The sequence below is a fragment of the Condylura cristata genome, unplaced genomic scaffold (assembly GCF_000260355.1).
Source record: "Condylura cristata isolate star-nosed mole 26May11 unplaced genomic scaffold, ConCri1.0 scaffold00006, whole genome shotgun sequence".
In the NCBI taxonomy this organism is placed as follows: Eukaryota; Metazoa; Chordata; class Mammalia; order Eulipotyphla; family Talpidae; genus Condylura; species Condylura cristata.
Window position 1 is genome coordinate 2699337 of NW_004567107.1, and position 17752 is coordinate 2717088.

General features: G+C 61.6%; 1 protein-coding gene across 1 annotated transcript in view; it reads right to left on the reverse strand.

Moving 5' to 3' along the window:
- Positions 1-90: 90 nt before the first annotated feature.
- AIF1L (allograft inflammatory factor 1-like) overlaps positions 91-17752 on the reverse strand; it is a 19377-nt gene continuing 1715 nt past the window's right edge. The window contains exons 2-6 of the mRNA XM_004677875.2: positions 17610-17671; positions 8622-8688; positions 7034-7075; positions 4973-5135; positions 91-2736 (exon numbers count right to left, since the gene is read on the reverse strand). Coding sequence (XP_004677932.1) covers positions 2649-2736; positions 4973-5135; positions 7034-7075; positions 8622-8688; positions 17610-17671 — 422 coding nt within the window. The 3' untranslated portion in view covers positions 91-2648. The remainder of the gene's footprint in view (positions 2737-4972; positions 5136-7033; positions 7076-8621; positions 8689-17609; positions 17672-17752) is intronic.

Sequence of the window (17752 nt, forward strand, 5' to 3'; positions counted from 1 at the left end):
TCAGATCGCTGCTAATTTTGCTTGCTCTTCTGATATGCCCCATCTATAAACTTCCCAAAATACACCCCCCAAGACACTGTAAGTTTGTCTGTTTTATTTCATCCGAACAGATGATGCCCCACATCACACACTCATGCGCACACACGCACACACACACACACACACACACACACACACAACTTCGTCCAGCTGAACTTGCTGGACAAACTCCTTCCTCTTGAGTCACAAGGGCAAAGCCATAGTTGACAGTCCCCAAGATGCTCATTACATTAGTTAGATTTGGTCTTTTAGAAAGAAGAGAGCTGAAGTTCTAAGATGAGCCCTTAGCTGGAAGAACGCTCCAGCCAATAGCCGTAACCTGAAACATTTGCAGAAATCCCCCCTTTCCAAGGGCTACTTGAGAGCTCCCCTTCCTCCAGGCGCTGAGTCCCAAGAAATGGTAAAGGAACTGGCAGGGTTTCCCAAGACACCCCCATCCAATGAGAGAACTCTTTCCTGCCCTTTCCAGAAGCTGAGGACACAGGCGCCCGCTCTCCTCCTGTTCTATAAACTTCCTGTTCTATGAAACCCATGGGAATCATGTTGGTTCTGATCTCCCTGAGCGAGGGGCAGGGCACTCCGCCTATGGTGGGCTGTCAGGGATGGCTGACCTTGCTCAGAGGTCTCTGTTCCAGAGAGGAGGTGCAGTGGGAAGGGGAGGGGACAGGCAGTAGCTCATCAACAGACTTCAGGGAGACAGAAGGCTGGGTGGTGGTGAGATTTTACATTTACAGGAAGGAATGTTTTGCTGGGGTTTAAACTTCAACTAAGCCTGTGCATTTGAAGTAGCTCCTTAGGCTGAAAATCAGCCAGTCATGGCCAAATTAACTTGCTCTTGAACTGGAGACCACAGATTAACCCAACCTGGCCCTTTCCCCACCCAACCTGCTCCACTCTCAAATGCTGTCGGGCAGCTCCGTGCACCTGTGATTGTGGGGCACTGGGGAGCCTTGTGGAGTCCCTGCTGGCGCCAGCCTCCATTGGCTCCGAAACCTATCACTTAAGTTTGCGACATGCTCAACCTTGGGCTCAGCTAAGCCCCCCAGGATGGCAGTGTCATCACCCCACTCCCCCTTCCCAAATGATCATCTCACTTGTCTGTCTCTGAGTCTACCCCAGACTCCGAATTCCTCCAGACTGTCCATTTCACCACTGCGTTCTTGGCCCTGGCTCACAGCTGGCACATTATAAGTATATTAACTGTGTGGGTGCATCAAAGTTGGCTCCCTGCTCAGCCTAGATAGGGTCAAGTGGGTCGTCCTCCTGTCTGAGAAGTGGCTTGGTCAAGAAGACGGAAGGCAGAGCTGCAGAGGGAGGCCTGGTTCCTGCAGACTTGCAGGGTGAGTCTTGGCCCCAGCCAGCCCCTCCTGTTGATCCAGGAGGCGACCCATTCCCACCACACCCTCTGACTGTTGAAAGAGGCAGCCCGAGTACACAGAAGCAGGCAGGACACAAGAACTCCTGGGCTCTGGTCCAGACTCTCCCCTCTGCAGATTACCCCTGACCTTGAGCAAGACACTTAATCCCAGGGAACCACCAGCTTCTCACCTGTGAAATGAGAGGACTGGTCCAGCTAGCCTTCAGGGGGTGGGGGTATGAGGGGAGAAGGGCTCTAAAGCTCTAAAGCCCTGTGAGTCCGTAAAAGGCCCAAGATGACCACAATCCAGTCCCCAAGCTCAAGGTTCTGGATGATTGGGAAATGAGAGATGAGTTGGGAACACAGACACAAACATGATCAGGACAAAGTGGAGGAGGGGAAGACTTAAAGCTTATAATAGGTGGTCAATAAATGTCTGTTGGGTGAATGAGTGAATGGTGTGAAGTGAGGAGCGAGTGGATGGGCATGTCATTTCCGGCAGGCAGAGGTTGTCTTTCTAGTCTCTTTCCTCAGCCCCTCGTAGCAATGGTGTGCTTGGCCATGGGCATCTTATTCCTCTTTCTCCTGCCCTATTACCCTCAGCTTCCTCCCTAAAAGCTGGAACCTGGCTGAGTGAGCTCCAACCCCAGGATGGGGGCCGGGGGGGGGGTGTTGAGATTCCTCCTGGAACCTTCTTGAAGGGCTGAAATGGCCAAGCTCCCATCCTTCCCTCCTGTCATCTCACTGAGGATGAGAAGCATGGCCCGAGGGGTCATCTGGGGCAGTGCGGCATCCCGTGGCCACATCTTGGACCACCCCGAGCACTGATTACAGAGCTGCCCAGGGACACCCCAGTGGGGCCCTGGGGCCCTGTCCCTCCTACTCTAGGGTGTAATGAAAGTGGCCCAAAGTTGCCACAGGGGCCAGACTGCTGAGCATGGGCTTAACCCAGAGACCTCCCGGCAAGAGGGACGATGTCAGCTCCAAGCTGGAAGCAGCTTCCGCTCTTCCTGCCCGCGCCCTGCACCCTTCAGCTTTCTGCTGTGGTGTCAGCCCTTCTGCGTGGAGAGGAGAGAAGAGGGGAGAAGAAAGGAAGGGGACCCAGGGGCCCTTTAAGGCAGATAGCTGTGCTTTGCAAAGAGACCATTAATTCTGCCCAGTGAAAACACAAACACGACCAATGAAACGAGACAAATCGCAGTGAGGTTGGGGGGCAGGCAGGGAGGGCAGGGGCAGCTGGGGGCAGGTCTGCTCAGGGCAGGCTGGCAATGTCTCTCTCAGGAGGGGGCCCAACCGGCTTGGGGCTGCTCTCGTTGGCTTTTCCTTCAAACATCATGACTCTGGTTTGGATACGGAGGGAAAAAAAATATAACAGAATTAGGACCCCTTCTGCCGCACAGGCCCCCGTCCCAGCCCTCACGCCTGCGGGGTCTCTGCAGAATGCCACGGGGCCATTCTCCAGAAGAGTCTTCTCAGAAACCCATGATGGCAGCTGCGTGGAAGGGGCTTGGTTCCATTTGACAGAGGAGGAAGCTGAGCCACACTGGCTGTGTGATCCCCACAAAGCGCCCCCCACCCCCCAGCAGTGCGAGGCTCCAGATGTGACTCCCGTAACCAGGCAGCCTGTCGGGGCTCTGCCTGGGATTCCTTGTCATCTTCCACCCTCCCACACACACACTGCTGTTAAGGCTGAGGGACTCAGTGTGTAGCCCCAGAGGGGGCCATCCTGATTGCAGCTCCCGGCCTGCTACCTCCCAGCTGGAGGCTTCCAGCAAGACCTTCAAGCCCCACCTGCAGCAGGCTCCTCCTGCTCACAGCCCGCTGGGCCCTGCCTGCTCCGCTGGCTTTAAATCCCATCCAGAGAGAGACAGTCTGGTCGCTGAAGCCTGGCCTCTGAGCCCCAGATTTGCACCCAGCTGCTCCTCAACCTCTCCCCTGGGCTGTGCACAAGGCTCGCTCAGTCCAACACCCCTAAGCCACGGCCTCCCCAGCTGCGCTTCCCCCAAAGCAAACAGCTACTCGGAGACGCAGATCCTGGAGACCATCATCTGAGCCTTCGTTTTCCTTTCACCCCACATGTGGGCGTTGAGCAGTTCTGCGGGCTCTCCCAAGCCCCCGGGCCCTGCCCGCCTCCGTGGCAGCCTCCCCAGGCTCCGTGGCCTCATTCTTGCCACACAAAGGCATGGGCGTCCTGTAGTCTCTCTTACCCTGGCTGCAGCCAGAGCGAGCCTTTAGAAAACCCAGGTCCTAGCTTAGGGTACCCGGCAGCATTCCTGCATGTCAGTATAAAATGCTTAGTCTGGGCCCTCCCTGGTGGCGCAGCGGGTTAGAGCGCAGCACTGAGAAGCTAAAGCCGCTTCCGCATGAGTTCCATCCCCGCCTGCCCTGGAGGTGACCCACAGGGCACGGCAGACCTCTCCTGACCTGCCTGCTGCCCCCCTCAGCAGTGGACTTCATCAATCTGACTGTTCTGCTCCCCGCTCTGTCTCTGGTAGATCCTCTCACCCCCTGCACCTCTGGCCTGTACCCCAGTTCTGTATGCATAAATAAATAAATCTTAAAAAAAAATGCTTAGTCTGGCCAAGTTTATGGGGCTCCGTGGGGCCTGACTTCTTCACTCACTGCACTGCAGACACACGCCTCTGTGCTGTTCCTTAGTCCTGCCCCGGGACCTTGGCACATGCCATTCCCTCACGTTTTCACCTGCTCATCTCTTTACACCTGCCTCACAGAGGGCCCTGGTCAAACGCCGCTTTCCCGGTGACACCTTCCAGCTCGCCATCCACCCTTTTCTGTTGCTCTTACCCACTTTCTTTTTCTTTTTTATCCCAGACCATCACCCTCTGTGGCTTGGTGTTTGTCTGTCTCGTCACTAGAAGCTCCACAGGGGGACTTCTCTGGTGGCGCAGCACCGTGAAGCTATCACAGCCACTGCAGCGTGAGTTCGATCCCCAGCCAAGGAGGGACACACAGTGCAGCAGACCTCTCCTGGTCCCCTCAACAGTGTATTTCAATTCATCTTCCTGTTCTGCTCCCCTCTGTCTCTGGTGAGTCCTCTCACCCTGTGCCCCTGCGACTCTGGCCTGCACCCCAGTTCTTGTGTACATAAATAAATAAATCTTAAAAAAAAAAAAAAGCTCCATAGGGCTTCACGGGTCCCTGGCACCTAGAATAACTCCTGGCACATAGCTGGTGCTCAATAAATGTCTGCAAACTGACGAGTGAGCAATCTAAGGAGCCACATAGCAGCGGCGGCGTCCGAGTGGCATCACCATCTGGCCTTGTAGCTCAGGAAAGCATGAGATGCCCAGGGTTTTCTTGCAGCAGGAAGAACCTACAGTGCAATCCCAGCCACCAGGTGCGGGGTGCCTGCACCTGCCAGGCACTGAGTGGAACTCTGCCAGGCCCACTGCGAGGGCCCATGCCTCTGCGTGGGCCCAGGCCGGGGAAGGAAGGCAGCTTCAGAAAAATGAAGGCCCTGACCCGTGGCCACATAGCTTCCTACTGGCTGGCATGGCCGAGGGGTCCAAGCCAGGGGTGTCTCCACACGGCGGCCCCAGAGAGGGGGTCACTCACAGCTTGAGCACGGCCGAGCGCTTCCCCAGCATCATGTTGACAAAGTCTCGGTAGGAGATGGTGTCGCTGACGCCACCCGTCACCTCGGAGATCATCTTCTTCATCTCCAGGTGGGTCTTGGGGACCCCAAGCTTCTCCATCATCCTCTTTAGAGACATCAGGTCTGCGGGGGGTGGGGGGTAAAGCAAGCCCATTTGGCGGGGACAGGCTGCTGGGAGGGGCCGCTCCCTGGCTGTGCTGATGGGCTTTGGCCAGCAGGGAGATAGAGCCGTCGCCGCCCTGCTCTCTGGGAGCCGCACGGACTAGCAGTTAGGGACGCGGGCTTCTAGCGAGGGACAGGTGTGGGTTGGCATCCAGCTCTGCTATTCCTGGCACACGCCCCAAGCTCTCTGAACCCTGCTCCCGCCAGTGGTGACAATGGCTGATGGGTCCTTCGGAGCACCAGGCCCAAAGGGGGGCCCGGGAAGACTGCTCTGGACTCCCCTTAAAATCTCTGCCTCTCCCTGAGGTTGGGTGCCGCTCCCTGGCAGCTCCTATTCCCCCACAAGTCACCGCCACCAAGGTAGGGGCACGGCATCAGCCAGAGACAGCTGTGGAGTCCCTCCCACTCCCTTCCCGCCGGCCCAGGCCTCACCTCACCAGCAGGGGCAGGCTGCCAAGACTTTCCTGGGCAGCACAGAAGGACAAAGGTCACGAAGAACAAGGGGGGGCACCCAAAAAATCATTTCAACCCCATGAGGTGCACCTCGGGGCTCCAGAGACCTTCACACAGTTTCCCTCAGCTTGTTCAGTGAACAGTGGGTCAGCCAGGGGTGGCCAGGAGCGGCCCCAGCTCATCCAAGGGGCAGGGCTGGGGCCAGACCCCTCGGGGCCAGGAAGTCCAGAGCATGTCAAAGAAAGCGGGACAGCGGTCTGTGGGAAGAACTGAAAGGTCTTCCACTTGCTGCTGGCCAGACTGGGAACTGGCCAGAACTTTCTGGAAGGCAATTTGGCGCATCGCCTCAGACGCCTTTGACCCAGACTGTCTGATTCCTGGGATTTATGCTAAAGAAACAGCGACATGGACAAAAGCGTTCTCCACGGGATGGTCCGTAGCGTCCGCCTGGAAGTGTCTAGGTGGGCAGCGCGAGGGGCTGCTGGCAGAAGTCGCGGCCCATCCCCGGGTGGGCACAGCGCGGCCACCGGTTCCATGCCAAAGAGAAGTTAATCGTCTCAAGATACTCCCAGTGCTGTAACGTGCTCACAAAGGGAGGCTCTAAAACGCTCGTAAGCAGCGCTGTGCGTTGAGCAGAGTGGAGGGCTGACTATCCATCGAGCTCAAACAGTAATTTCTGGAAGGTGGGGCCATGGGGCTTTGTCTGTGCTTTGCTAAATGTTTATGATGAAATGCATGAGTTTGATGATGCAAAACAATTCAAAAGAGGAAAACAGTGATCCAAATATTCAAAAGGGAAAAGGACAAGGGGAGGGAGGACGAGCAGAAAAGCTGGGGGTGACCATGGCACTCGCCGCAAGCGGGGAGGGAAAAGCTGGGTGCCGGGCCTGCCACCCCAACTGATGCCCCTTGAGGTTGGTTCACCTTTCTGAGTCTCAGTTCCCTCATTTGTAAAATGGAGGCAATTAAAGTGGCCTCGCCCACACCCTGGCGTTCCTGGGGTGGCCGAGCCGTGGTCTGAATGCACGGGCCTGGCCAGCAGGACAGGGGGGCGCTGCGGGAGGGAAGCCCCTGGGCAGACAGGACAGCCGCGGGGTGGTCGGGACAGCCGCAGAGCGGACAGGTTTGGGGACAGAGGCAACACCCACCCGGCATGACTTTGGCCTCCACCTTGGGGGGCCCGAGCATCTCAACATGACCCCCTGCCCCCCCATCCAATTCCCTGGTGTGATCAGGGAGGCGCGAGGCGGGAAGAAGTGGGAGAGTCTGGGGCAGTGGGTCCAGGCCGGGCTCACTGGGGAAGGTGCCCACGATGCTGTTCAGACCACGAGAGCACTGTGCCCTGGCCCACGTGGTAGGACTCCACGCCCCTCCACCCTGCCCTGCACCCCCAAGGCCTCACTCACCAATTTCGCCTTCATTGTTCAGGTCAAACTCCATGTACTTCTCTGGGAATCCAAGCAAAAACTGGCATTAGCTTGGAAGCAGGGTCGCCCCCTGAGGACAGCAGTCAGGTCTTCCGGAGCCCCCCACCCCTCCTCACCCGAGTCCTCTCATCTCGCCCTGTTTGTGTCCTGTCCCACAGACATAGGGGAGGGGCGCTGGGCTAACCCTCTGGCCAGAAGGGCAGCTGCCTCCGCCTGGCCCACACGGGTGCAGGTGGGCTGCGCAGTGACCGGTAGCTGGAGTCCATTCCCAACTCCGGGAACTGGGTCTGCCGGCCAGGGGCAGCAAGAGCTGTTTGCAGCGTCCAGGTGTTTGTCTAGGCCCCAGATGTGGGCGTGCTGGCTTAGGAAAACTGGGGGGATGTTCTCCCCAGAGAGGCCTGTGGGCCTGCCCTTGATCAGGGACCTCCCCAAAACCTCAAGCGTGGCCTTGGAGTTGACCCTCCTTATCAAGGCGTGCGGGACCCTCCGGCAGGGAGGGAGGGAAACATGGAGCGGGGGCTGGGCATCCACATGAAGGCCCTGCCCACTGCAGCCAGCGGGCACCCCAAGCCCAGTCGGGGGCGCCCCGCCCCAGCTTTGCTCCCCTCTGGGCCACTGGGGCTGGGCGGGATGGTGGGCTGGGCTGGCAGGATCTTTGCTCCAGCTCCTTTCTCTCCTGTCTTGTTCAACGGCAGAAGCGCGCCTCTGCTGAGGGGTCTGGTGCGGGGCTTTGGAGTCTGCCCCAGCTGAGCTGCGCGACCTCAGGCAGGTCAGCCCACCTCTCTGGCCTGGGATTCTTCAACTATCAGGAAAGCTCATCGGGACGGCTGCGGGCCCCACCCCAGGGGCCTCCCTCAAGGTCATCAGGGCTCTACCAGGCAGAACCCTCACTCCTGCGCAAGGACAGCTTAGCTGGGGGCAGTGGAGAGGCCTCAGCGGTCCTGTCTGGGAGCCCGGAGGAGTGGCCAAGGCTGTGGGGAGGGGTTCGCGGCCCGGGTCTCCGGGGCCCCCCGCATGCCGGGCGCTGCACCCTGCATGGTCTCCGGCAGGAAAGGTGGGCCCACGCGGCACTGCCCAAAGGCGCCCAGCGCCCCTCCCTGCAGCCCTGGCTGGGGCCCAAGCGCCAGGCCCGAACAGAGGGACCTTTATGCGCCCTCTCCCAGCGCGGACCGGCCCTGTTTCCTTTTCATCCCGTGCAGCAGGGATTCAATGGGCAGAAACTCTGCCCCTGGCCCGCTGTGGGGACACAAACGTCCATTCTCCACAGGGGCTCCCGAGACCGCGGCGCAGAGGGGGGGAGTGGCCGGCCCCACAAAGAGCTGATTGTGTGCTGGCCATGGACTGAGGGCCTGGCCAGGCGGCCAGGAGCCAACCTGGGCCTGGCAAGGGGAGGGGAGGGGGGCAGGCCAGGGCCTGCAGGCCCGAGTGGGAGAGACGGCCGGGGGGCAGGTGGAGGGCCCCACCGCCTCGCGGCCGGCCAGGCAGCTCAGGAGGAAGGAAGTCTTCAGAGGCGGCCTGCCCACGGCACGAAGAGCCCTCCCTCTGAGGCCAGCGTGCGGAGACTTACCTTTGAAGGCCACAAGCTTTTCCGGCAGGTTCTCTTCATCGCTGTACTTCTGGTCACAGAGGAACTCCTGCAGGGGCGAGAGGACAGCCTGAGCCAGGGGTCAGCGGCAGCACTCACCAGGGCCTGCTGTCCACCGGGGCGGCTGGCCAGGCATGTCCTGTAGGGTATGGGCCGGCTCTAAGCAGTCCCACAGTCCCCTGCAGCGGAGGGAGGGGGTGCAGCTGCAGCTCTGCTCCAGGAGACCCCAAATTACTGGTGCAGGCACTCAGAGGGCCTCCCCACAGGGCACCCCTGCTCCCTCCAGGATCCATGAAGCCATGAGCCCCAAGACAGGCCGGCAGCCCGCATTAACACCTTAGGGCTGTGATGGGAGTCAGTGAATTCCTCTCTGGACCTCTGTGGCCTTATCTGCCAAGAGCGGGCAGTGTCACAGTGACCCCGCCAGCGCCGAAGGGCGTGCGAGTGTGCGTTTGACTTTTGGCACACAGCCAGGGCTCCCCACGGAGAATGACCTCTCACCTGCATCCTCACCTGTAGCACTGGGCCCCTCCCCCTCAACGCGTGAAGGGATTCTGGGCCTTTCAGAGCCAGGTTGAGGCTGCGGGAGGACGGCAGCACTGACCCAGGGGGCCCCCGGAGGAGCTACCCTCCTGGGACCACCTCACAGATGGGGAAACTGAGGCTCGCAGCAGCAGGGCTTCCACAGGCTCCCTTAGAGCCTCGGCCTTGCCCCTGACACTGTTTAGGACAGGCAGCGGCAGCCATTCGCTTTACATCCAAAGTGCCCCTCCGTAAGCGCGGCCAGAGCCTGCTCATCCCGCCGCTGACCTGGGGCGGCCGGGGCCCCTGTACGGAGTGGGCATGTCCATGGCCAGACCCCAGCAGCCCTTCTGCGCCCCCTCACGGAGCCATCACTCTCCCACTCCCACTGCCTCACTCAGCCTTTCTAAAGAACCACACTCCCTAGTCAGTCACCAAAGGCTCCGGGGAGGCCGCAGTGGTCTGGAACAAGCTCTTGTCTTAAAGCGCCAGAAATGCACGTTTATAAGATGCGGGTTGCTTTCTAGGTGGCTCGCCCAGCTGTGCCCAGCCTCCCGGCCCGCCCCTGCAGGGCCCCCGGGGCTGCACCCACACCGCCTTGCACAGGGCTCACTCCCTTTCCTGTCTGTCATAAGCCTCGAAACTCACAGTAGAAGAGAGTGACCGGAAGCTGAGCGGCTACGAAGCCCCAGGGTTTGGACAGGGGTCCGGCCCCTGACGCTGAGGCACGCAACGTCGGCTGGGCCAGGCGCCGGCCACTACAGCCCCTGGGCTGGTCCTCGGCACTCGGGGCGCGGGGAGTGAGTGGGGGTGGTATTCACTGTGCGGCAGGACAGGAGCCCTCCCGGGTACAGTTCCTGCGGGTCACTCAGTGCCCGTGACTAAGGAGGAGACACCTACCTGTCGGTCCCCCTTGCAGGCTGGGGGGCTCCGCCGGCCCCTTGCTTCTGGCGGTTCTGTGTCAGCCAGTACAGCCTCACAGCTCTGTGACCAAGGACCAGAGCGATTGAATAAAACATTGACGGTGCCCAGGCCGGAGGCGCAGGGTTGGTCGGGAGCCTCCGCTGTGGTCCTGTCCTGCTGCTGCGTCTGCGCAGAGGCACCCAGAGCCCCGGGGCCAGCTGGCTCGGCCCTGGCCTACTTGGGGACCTCACTGCCACGGTCCAGCACGGCCCTGCCTCCTAGCTGGAGCAGGACACGCTCCTGCAGCCCCGGAGCGGCCCTGCCCGCTGGCTCGGCCGGGCCTCCCCTCCCTCGGCACAGCGCTCTTCCGTCCTGCCCTCGGCCCAAAATAGGACAATGACCTCTTGTCGGTGACCCTGGGCCAACCAGGCACTTCCCAGGTCCCAGACCCACTCTGTCCCGGGGCGGGGCATCCAGACTTTGGGGTCAGGCTGACACAGCAGATCCATAAATATTATAAATGGGGAGGGGTGTGTGTGTGAAGAGAGGGCTGCCAGGTTTTGATTTTGCCAAATAAACACTAAACAATGAAGACGGACGGTGTCTGGAGCTCAGCAAAGGTCATCTGGTAGAAGCTGGCAGCTCGGAGACCCAGCAGGACCCATCAGCACCCGGGCACTGACTGCTCCAGGGCCCCGTCACAGTGCCACAAGCTGGACAGTGCTCACGGGGAGCCCCAGGAGCACCGGTGAGTTCTCTGGGCGCCTGCAGCTCCCACATTTGGGTTGGCCAGATCCTGCACCAGCCCAGAGCCTGTCTGTCGCCATGTGGCCCCAGGAATCCAGGGGGGTCTCAGGGGAAGAACGCAGCCCCTGGCTGGAGACAGGTCACGCACGGCCAGCAGCCAACCAGCCCCACCAGGCCTTAGCAGCGCGGGGGCCCTGGATCTTGTTTTGCCTCTTTGGTGTCCTCAGCCTGCCCCAGAATGGCCTCAGCCACGCTGACCGCCTCTTGGGGCCTCCCCCACGCCTCAGGACCTTTGCTCCAGCTGAACCCCTGCCTGGAGGACATGTCTCTTCCTCGCTTCCTTCAAGCCTTCGCTCAGCTCGGAGCGGCCAGGTTGCTCGCCTGCCTGCCACAGCCCCCGGCCTCCCTCCAACCTGCCCAACCTCGCCTCATGTCTCTTTTTACTCCATAGGATGGATCACCAGTAACAACTTACAAGTGAGTCTTACCCAGGAGTCGTCCGCTATCTGGGCCCCCCGCGAGGGTGCAACCGCCATGGAGCAGGGACGCAACAAATTTGCAGGGTGAATGAATGCGCGGAGGCTCAGAGAGGGTGCGCCACTTGCTCAAAGCAGCACAGCAAGCGACTGTGCTGGGGTCCGGCTCCACGGCTGAGGCCCTGCACAGAGCTGCGGACTGGAAGGGGCCCGAGGAAGCGGGGGCTGGGGCGGATGCAGGCCCTTGGCTCCAGGAAGACTTGTTTACTGGCCCGCCCCCAAGGGTGCCAAGTCCCTAGCAATGGCCAGCACACAGTAGGTGCTCAAGAAGCAACTGCTGCATGACCGAGACGCCAGTCATCCGCCAGAATCCTTTCTCCACTTGCCCACTAAACGCAAGACAACTTTGCAGAGGCTCTCGATGCGTGGCGGAGCCCCGGGGCGCTCGGAGGTCAGAATCCCATTCCCCTTAGGGCCCAAAATGACAAATGCTTGAGCCCCGAGGGACCGGGGGTGGGAGAAGCGGCTGACCGGTCCCGGCGTGGGTAGGCGGCCTCGCGGGCCCAGGCTTAGCGCAGCTGTGTGGACCAGGCCTTTGGCAGGGAGCCTGGGGAGGCAGGCGGCGGGCGCCGGGCACAGCAGTGAACGGGCACAGCAGCTCGGCTGCCGGGCTGCCAGCTCCCACCTCCCTCCAGCTTCGGACTCCGGGTTCCAGCTTCGGTTCAGGCCCCGCGACCTGCCGCGGGCATCCTGCCCCATCCTGGCAGAGGAGGTGAGGGCTGCTTGAAAGGCTTAGGGGAAAAGCAAAAGGAGAAGCGAAGAGGGCCGGGCAGGAGACGGCGTGCCTGGGCTGAATCCCCGGAGGAGCTGTGCGCTCACCCCGCACTGGTCCGCGCCTCCGTGGTCACGTGTGGCAGGGTGACCACGTTCCCCTGCCTGGGGTTGGCGGCACCTAAGTAGGTACGCGCCAAGGCTGGCACAGCGCAGGCACTGAGGAGCCGCCACGTAACCTCGGCGCTGCGTAACCATCTTCTGACATTTGATCAGTCAGCTGATAGCCCGCAGCTCATCCATCGCCCAGAACTTCAGCTTCTAACAAGATCAGGGACCCGGACGTGGCTTCCTTTTGACGGGATCGGACAGACGGGGTGATCGAGGCCCAGACATCACATCCGGATGATTCCAGGTTTACCTCCCCTCACCCCCTCGCTCACAATTCCGGGAGAGGACAAAGCAGTCTCTGGGCCCTGCAAGTCGGTGCTGGGAGCGACCCTGCCTGCACGCGCAGGCCTCCTGCCCCCAGGACGATGGGGTATCTGTGTGGCGGTAGTTTACCCTCCCCACACCTTCCTCTCCCACTCCAGCCACTGACCCCCCCAAAACTAGTCAGTCTGTGGCTGCAGAAATTGCTAATGAGCCTCTGTGGGGGAGGGGCGCAGTGGGCCCCTGGGCCCCTAGGGCCAGGCTGGAGGCCTCATGCCCAGGCCCTGGCAAAGAGGCAGGGAATGCGAGCCTGCAGGAGCACCCCCACCCCAGGCCAGCGTGCCCAACAGCAGGCCCAGGAAGACCAGCCGGCAGCTGGACCCCTCAAGCCTCCAGTGTCGCCAGCAGGGGATCCGGAGACCCCAGAAGGGAAAGATCTTGCCTAAATCCTCATGGTCAGAAGTGCCTGGGTGGCAGGGGTGAAGGCTGAGTGGATGTCAAATGCCAGCTCCAGCTCTTTCGGACCCGCTGGCCCTGGACAACTGGCCGGACCCCTGTGGTCCTCCGCTGCTCCGTCAGTAAAACGGGATCCTGATGACTGAAACGCCTCACAGGGTGAGTGCGAGGATGAAACGAACTGAGCAGAGAAGCCGACCCACACAGGGCGCTCTGTCCCGCGCTGTGCCACCCCGTCCTCCAGCGGAACCCGGCCGGGGGGTGGGACTCTGTCCAGGGCCGCCGGCTGACCTGGCGGCGACGGGACATCCACCAGCCGCATGGGAAAAAGCGCTCGTCTCAGCCCTGGGGACGGCCAGGGGCAGCGCCCACAGCCGCACCTGCTCTCACTGCTGCCCCTCTTGGTCAGCTGCAACCTCCGAGCGCCGGGATCCCGCCCCCGGGCTCCACGCACAGACCCAGGGCTTTGGTTCAGTTGGGATATTTCCAAAAGCATCAGAGGTGGGCAGCCCTGCTGGGCCCCAGTCCTGGGTCCCCTGGGTACCAGGCTGGTACCTCCAGCACTTGCTTCTGGGTTCTTGCTCCTGGCCCCCTGGGCCCATCTTTATGTATGAGCTGCAGCAGAATTTTGGGTTGGGCAGATATCACCATCTTGGAGGCCACCCAAGGGGCTCATGGCTGAAGCCCTGGACGAAAACCCCAAGGACTGGACAGCACCATGCCTGGCCGTGGGGCCTCTGACGCAGTCTGTGGGCTGGACCAGTACCAGGCTGAAAATGTCCAGCATGGTACCCGGCACCTAGCAGGGGCCGAACACGCCCCGCAAGGACAGCGGGCTCACATTCCCCACGGCGCTCTGGGGCCGCCGCCAGACACCACACCCTCGCCAGTAGATGGGGCAGCCGGAGAAAAGACTTCACAGATGCAGCCAGCCCCACAGAAATTCCATCTCCAGCACTCTGTGACATGGCCACACCAAGGTCACAGGGGCCGGGCCTGCAGGGACACTGAATCCTCCGAGGCTCACGTGGCTGCTTATCACAAGCTCCCTTATAATATATTAAGGAAGAGCAAGAGAGATGGGTGTCCAGTGATGCCAGCTGGGCACAGTCACTAGGGCAGGGACAGGATGGCAGAGCCAGGAAGAGGCACACCTGCACAGTGCCTGGGTCAGGTGTCAGAGGTCGCGTTGCTGGGGGCGAGGGCCCCCAGATCCCCCAGAGCAGAGGGGTGCCCCGCTTGCCATGCCCAGCGCTTCCCAGTACAGATGGCATGTGGGGTCTGAACTCATCGCCAGGCACCTTCACGCTAGAGAATGCTCAGTGCCCTTCCCCTGACCCAGGAGGCTGGGAGGGCGGGGCCGCAGCCAGAGATCCTTATCCACAGGGGCCAGAGAGGCCCCTGGTGGACAGCGTGGAAGTCAGAATCCCAGCTCTTTAGCTTCCTGGCGCTCACCTGGGGCAGGTGACTTTACCTGGCTGAGCCTCTGCTTCCTCATCTCTAAAAAGGGCGCCTAGTCAGCCCTGTCCCGAGGGTGTTTGCAGATGCTGGCCGCAGATGCCTCAGGCTGTGCTGGCGGGGAGGACCAGGAGAGGATGTGCAGGCTCGGCCATGCTCTGGCTGAGGCTCCTGGCCTGTGGTCCGGCTCAGGCTGCCGCCCTTGCCTCCTCCAGGCTCCTCCTGCTCAGCCCACACGTGGGTCAGGGGCTCCAGGGGCACCCACCAGCCCAACTTCTGTCCCCGTGGGAAAGGGCAAATCTGTCCTGTTGCCATATAAAGCCAGGCCTGGCTGCCCGGGGTCACCAGCCAAGCCACCAGGGGAATGTCAGCTATGCGGGGGGAGCGGGGGTGCCCTGCTCCTGCGGGGCGTGCACCCACACGGACGGGCGCGTGCAGGAGGAGGCGGCGGCCTGCCCCAGGCCACGACTCAACCCACCGAGCCACACTTCCTGTGAAATGGGAATCCCAGCGCCCACCCACCCCCGGGAGGGGGTGCGCATCAGACGAGGCGCCGACCTGAGCGTGCCTGGCAATGGGTCAGAAAACTGAAACCCCCAAAAGCGCATCTTTAGACAGCTCACCAAGACCTCCAGGCCCGCCCGAGTCTCCTATTTTCACTGCTGAATCCTTTATAACAGAACTAAGACGGAGCCTCCCAGCAGCCCTCTGGAAGCCGGCCCGGGGTGGGGGAAGGTCTCCGCGGGGACTGGGATGTTGTTAGCGAACCCCCAGAGCTGCGAGGGGGCTGGCACTGCCCTGGCCCGTGTCTGTGCCCTCACCGTGGGCACTGCCGTCAGTCATGCGACCCCACGGAACCCCGTCCTTGGAGGCTTCCAACCTCCACAGGACCACTCAGCGCTTGCTCAGTCCAGTCCCCCAAAAGTCCTGCTCCAGAGCCATACCCCAAAGGCAGGCAGTCTGGAGTGGGAGCATGTTCTCTCTAGCACCCACCCAGCGCAGGGGACCAGCCCCCTCCCCAGTGCAGGCTCTAGCCTTGCTCAAGGGACCGGAACCCGCAAACAGAGCTCTGCAGGCTGCAGGAACGTCCCTTCCATGCGCCTATCTCCACCGGCGGCCGCCGGCGCAGGGCAGGGCCGGGATCTGGTGCATTCCAGGCCAGGAAAGACCCGGTCTCTGCCAGACCCAGGGGAGCAGCACGTGACCCAGGGATACCTCTGGCCTGTCCCCAGTTGCGTTCATCCCCAAACAAACCAACGATAACCATCAAGACCGCAGCCAGCTCTGGGTGCTTTGCAGATTGTGTCCTTGAAGAATCACAACAACCCAAGGTCAGAGCCAGACTCGGAACTCTAAACCTGACCTGCTGTGGTGGGAAGCAGGCAGCTTCTGGCTTGATCCTGGAGCCCTCTTATTGCAGGGTCCCAGGGCACCCCAGCAGCCTGGGCTCACATGGGGCTCTCAGAACGGCACCCACTGCCTGTGTGTGGCCTCGGCCAGCTGCTGGCCCTGATGGGTGCCGGGGGTCAGGCAGCCTCTTGTGCCCTCCCCAGTCCCCCGGTACCTAATCCGCCCCTGAGACCCACAGCTGCTCCTCTTCCCGGGCCAAGCGGTGCACCTCCCAAAACAACCCTGTGGCCTCTCCCCCACCTGCCTCCCAAGGGCGGGGTTGGCGGGGAGAGTCCCACACACTTGGCGGCTCTGTCCAAGTACAGTCACACCCGGCCCCTGCTTACGGCCAGCTGTCTCTGGCTCAGGGGTCCTGCGGGCCGTGGATGGACACAGGCAGCTTGGACCCCACCCGCGGAGTGGCCCCAGGGAGGAATATGAGGTCAGGCCCAGGCTTCTGTCCAGAGGGCGAGAACAGCCAAGACCAAGGGTGGGCTGTAGAGTGGGCGGGGCGGGAGCCCAGCAGCTGGACCCGAGAGCCCGGCCAGGAAGCTCAGACTCTCAGCTCTGCTCAAGGCGGCAGCAGAGGCAGGGTGAGAGTAATGGCGAGGGGGCAGAGGGCTGACACCCAGAGGGGCCCCCAGACCTCCCTGGGACTCCTTAGCCAGCGGAATGAAATCAGAGTGGGTCTAAGCGGAAAACCGAAGCACCCCAAATGAGCCCCAGCCCTCCTGGACCCACACCCACACAGCCTCTGCCGACACCCTGCAGACCCCCACCCCACCAGCTTGGGACTCGCTCTGAGCAGGGCTCACCCTGGGTGCCCAGTGCCCATAACCTGCAGAGGGAACGCTCAGCCTTGCGCCCATGGGCATGCCTTGGTGGCCATGAGGACGGGCCTCTGCAGTGGTTAGGAAGGAACCGGGACCCCTCACGAGGTGATTCTAGCAGCACCCACGGAGGGCTTCCCTGGTGCCAGGTGTGGGCCCAGCGCATGGAGCCTCCCTCGCTGAGCCCTCGAGGTGACCTTGAGGCGTGACGAGAGTCCCTTGCCCTAGAGCCCTAGAGCGCAGGGCTGACACAGGATGGAGCCCAGGACTGGCAGAGCCTAAAGCCACCAGCTGTGCTGCCTTTGCGCGCTGGCCAGCCCCGGCCAGCCCTGACACTGTCCCTTATCTCCTAGAATTGATAAGGCCATTAAGCAAAGGCTATCCATCGTGCGCTCGGCAAGGGCTGGATTTCTTGACAGAAATCCACCAGGACCAAGGGAAACTTGCCTAAAAGTTAGAGTGAAAGAAAGTTTAGGGTATGGGTGGGAATAGATTGGGAGGTGGGAGGGAGGTCAACACGTTTACAGTGGAGAGAGCCCTGGGGTGGAGTCTGGAGCCCTGGCTGGGACTTGCTGTGGCCCCTGTCTCTGGCCAGCCACCTCGCTTGCCAGGCCTCTCTCTGCAGTGAAATCGCGGACTGGCGGTCAGGGGTCCAGTCAGGGGCCCCTTCAAGCGCCAAATTCCCAGCCCAGGTCCCAGGCCAGCTTGAGTGGCCGCTGGGGCTTGGCTGGCATCAGAGCTGCATCAGAGCTCCGGGGCCCTCCCTGCCTAAGCGCCACAGCTGCCACTCAAGAGGGCCATGGTGGGGTGCAGGGGACCTACCTGGAATGGGAAGCACCTGGGCAGGGGAAGAGGAAGGAAATTAGGGGAAGCCTGGAGGAAACAGAGGAAGCTGCAGAAACAGCCTAGAAGGTGACTGTGGGAGTTTGGGGGGCCCCCCCAGACAGTCCGGGAAAGCCGGGGGCTGGGGGTGGCAACGCGCTTACCCGGTTGATCTCCGCCAGCCTCCGGTCTTGCCGGGCTTTAAGCAAGCCGAACGCCTTCCCTCCTGCAGGAGACAAAGAGGTGGCCCCGGAAGCTGGGGTCTCCGCGGGCCTCGCGCCCGGCCCGAGCCCGTCCCCGCGCGCCG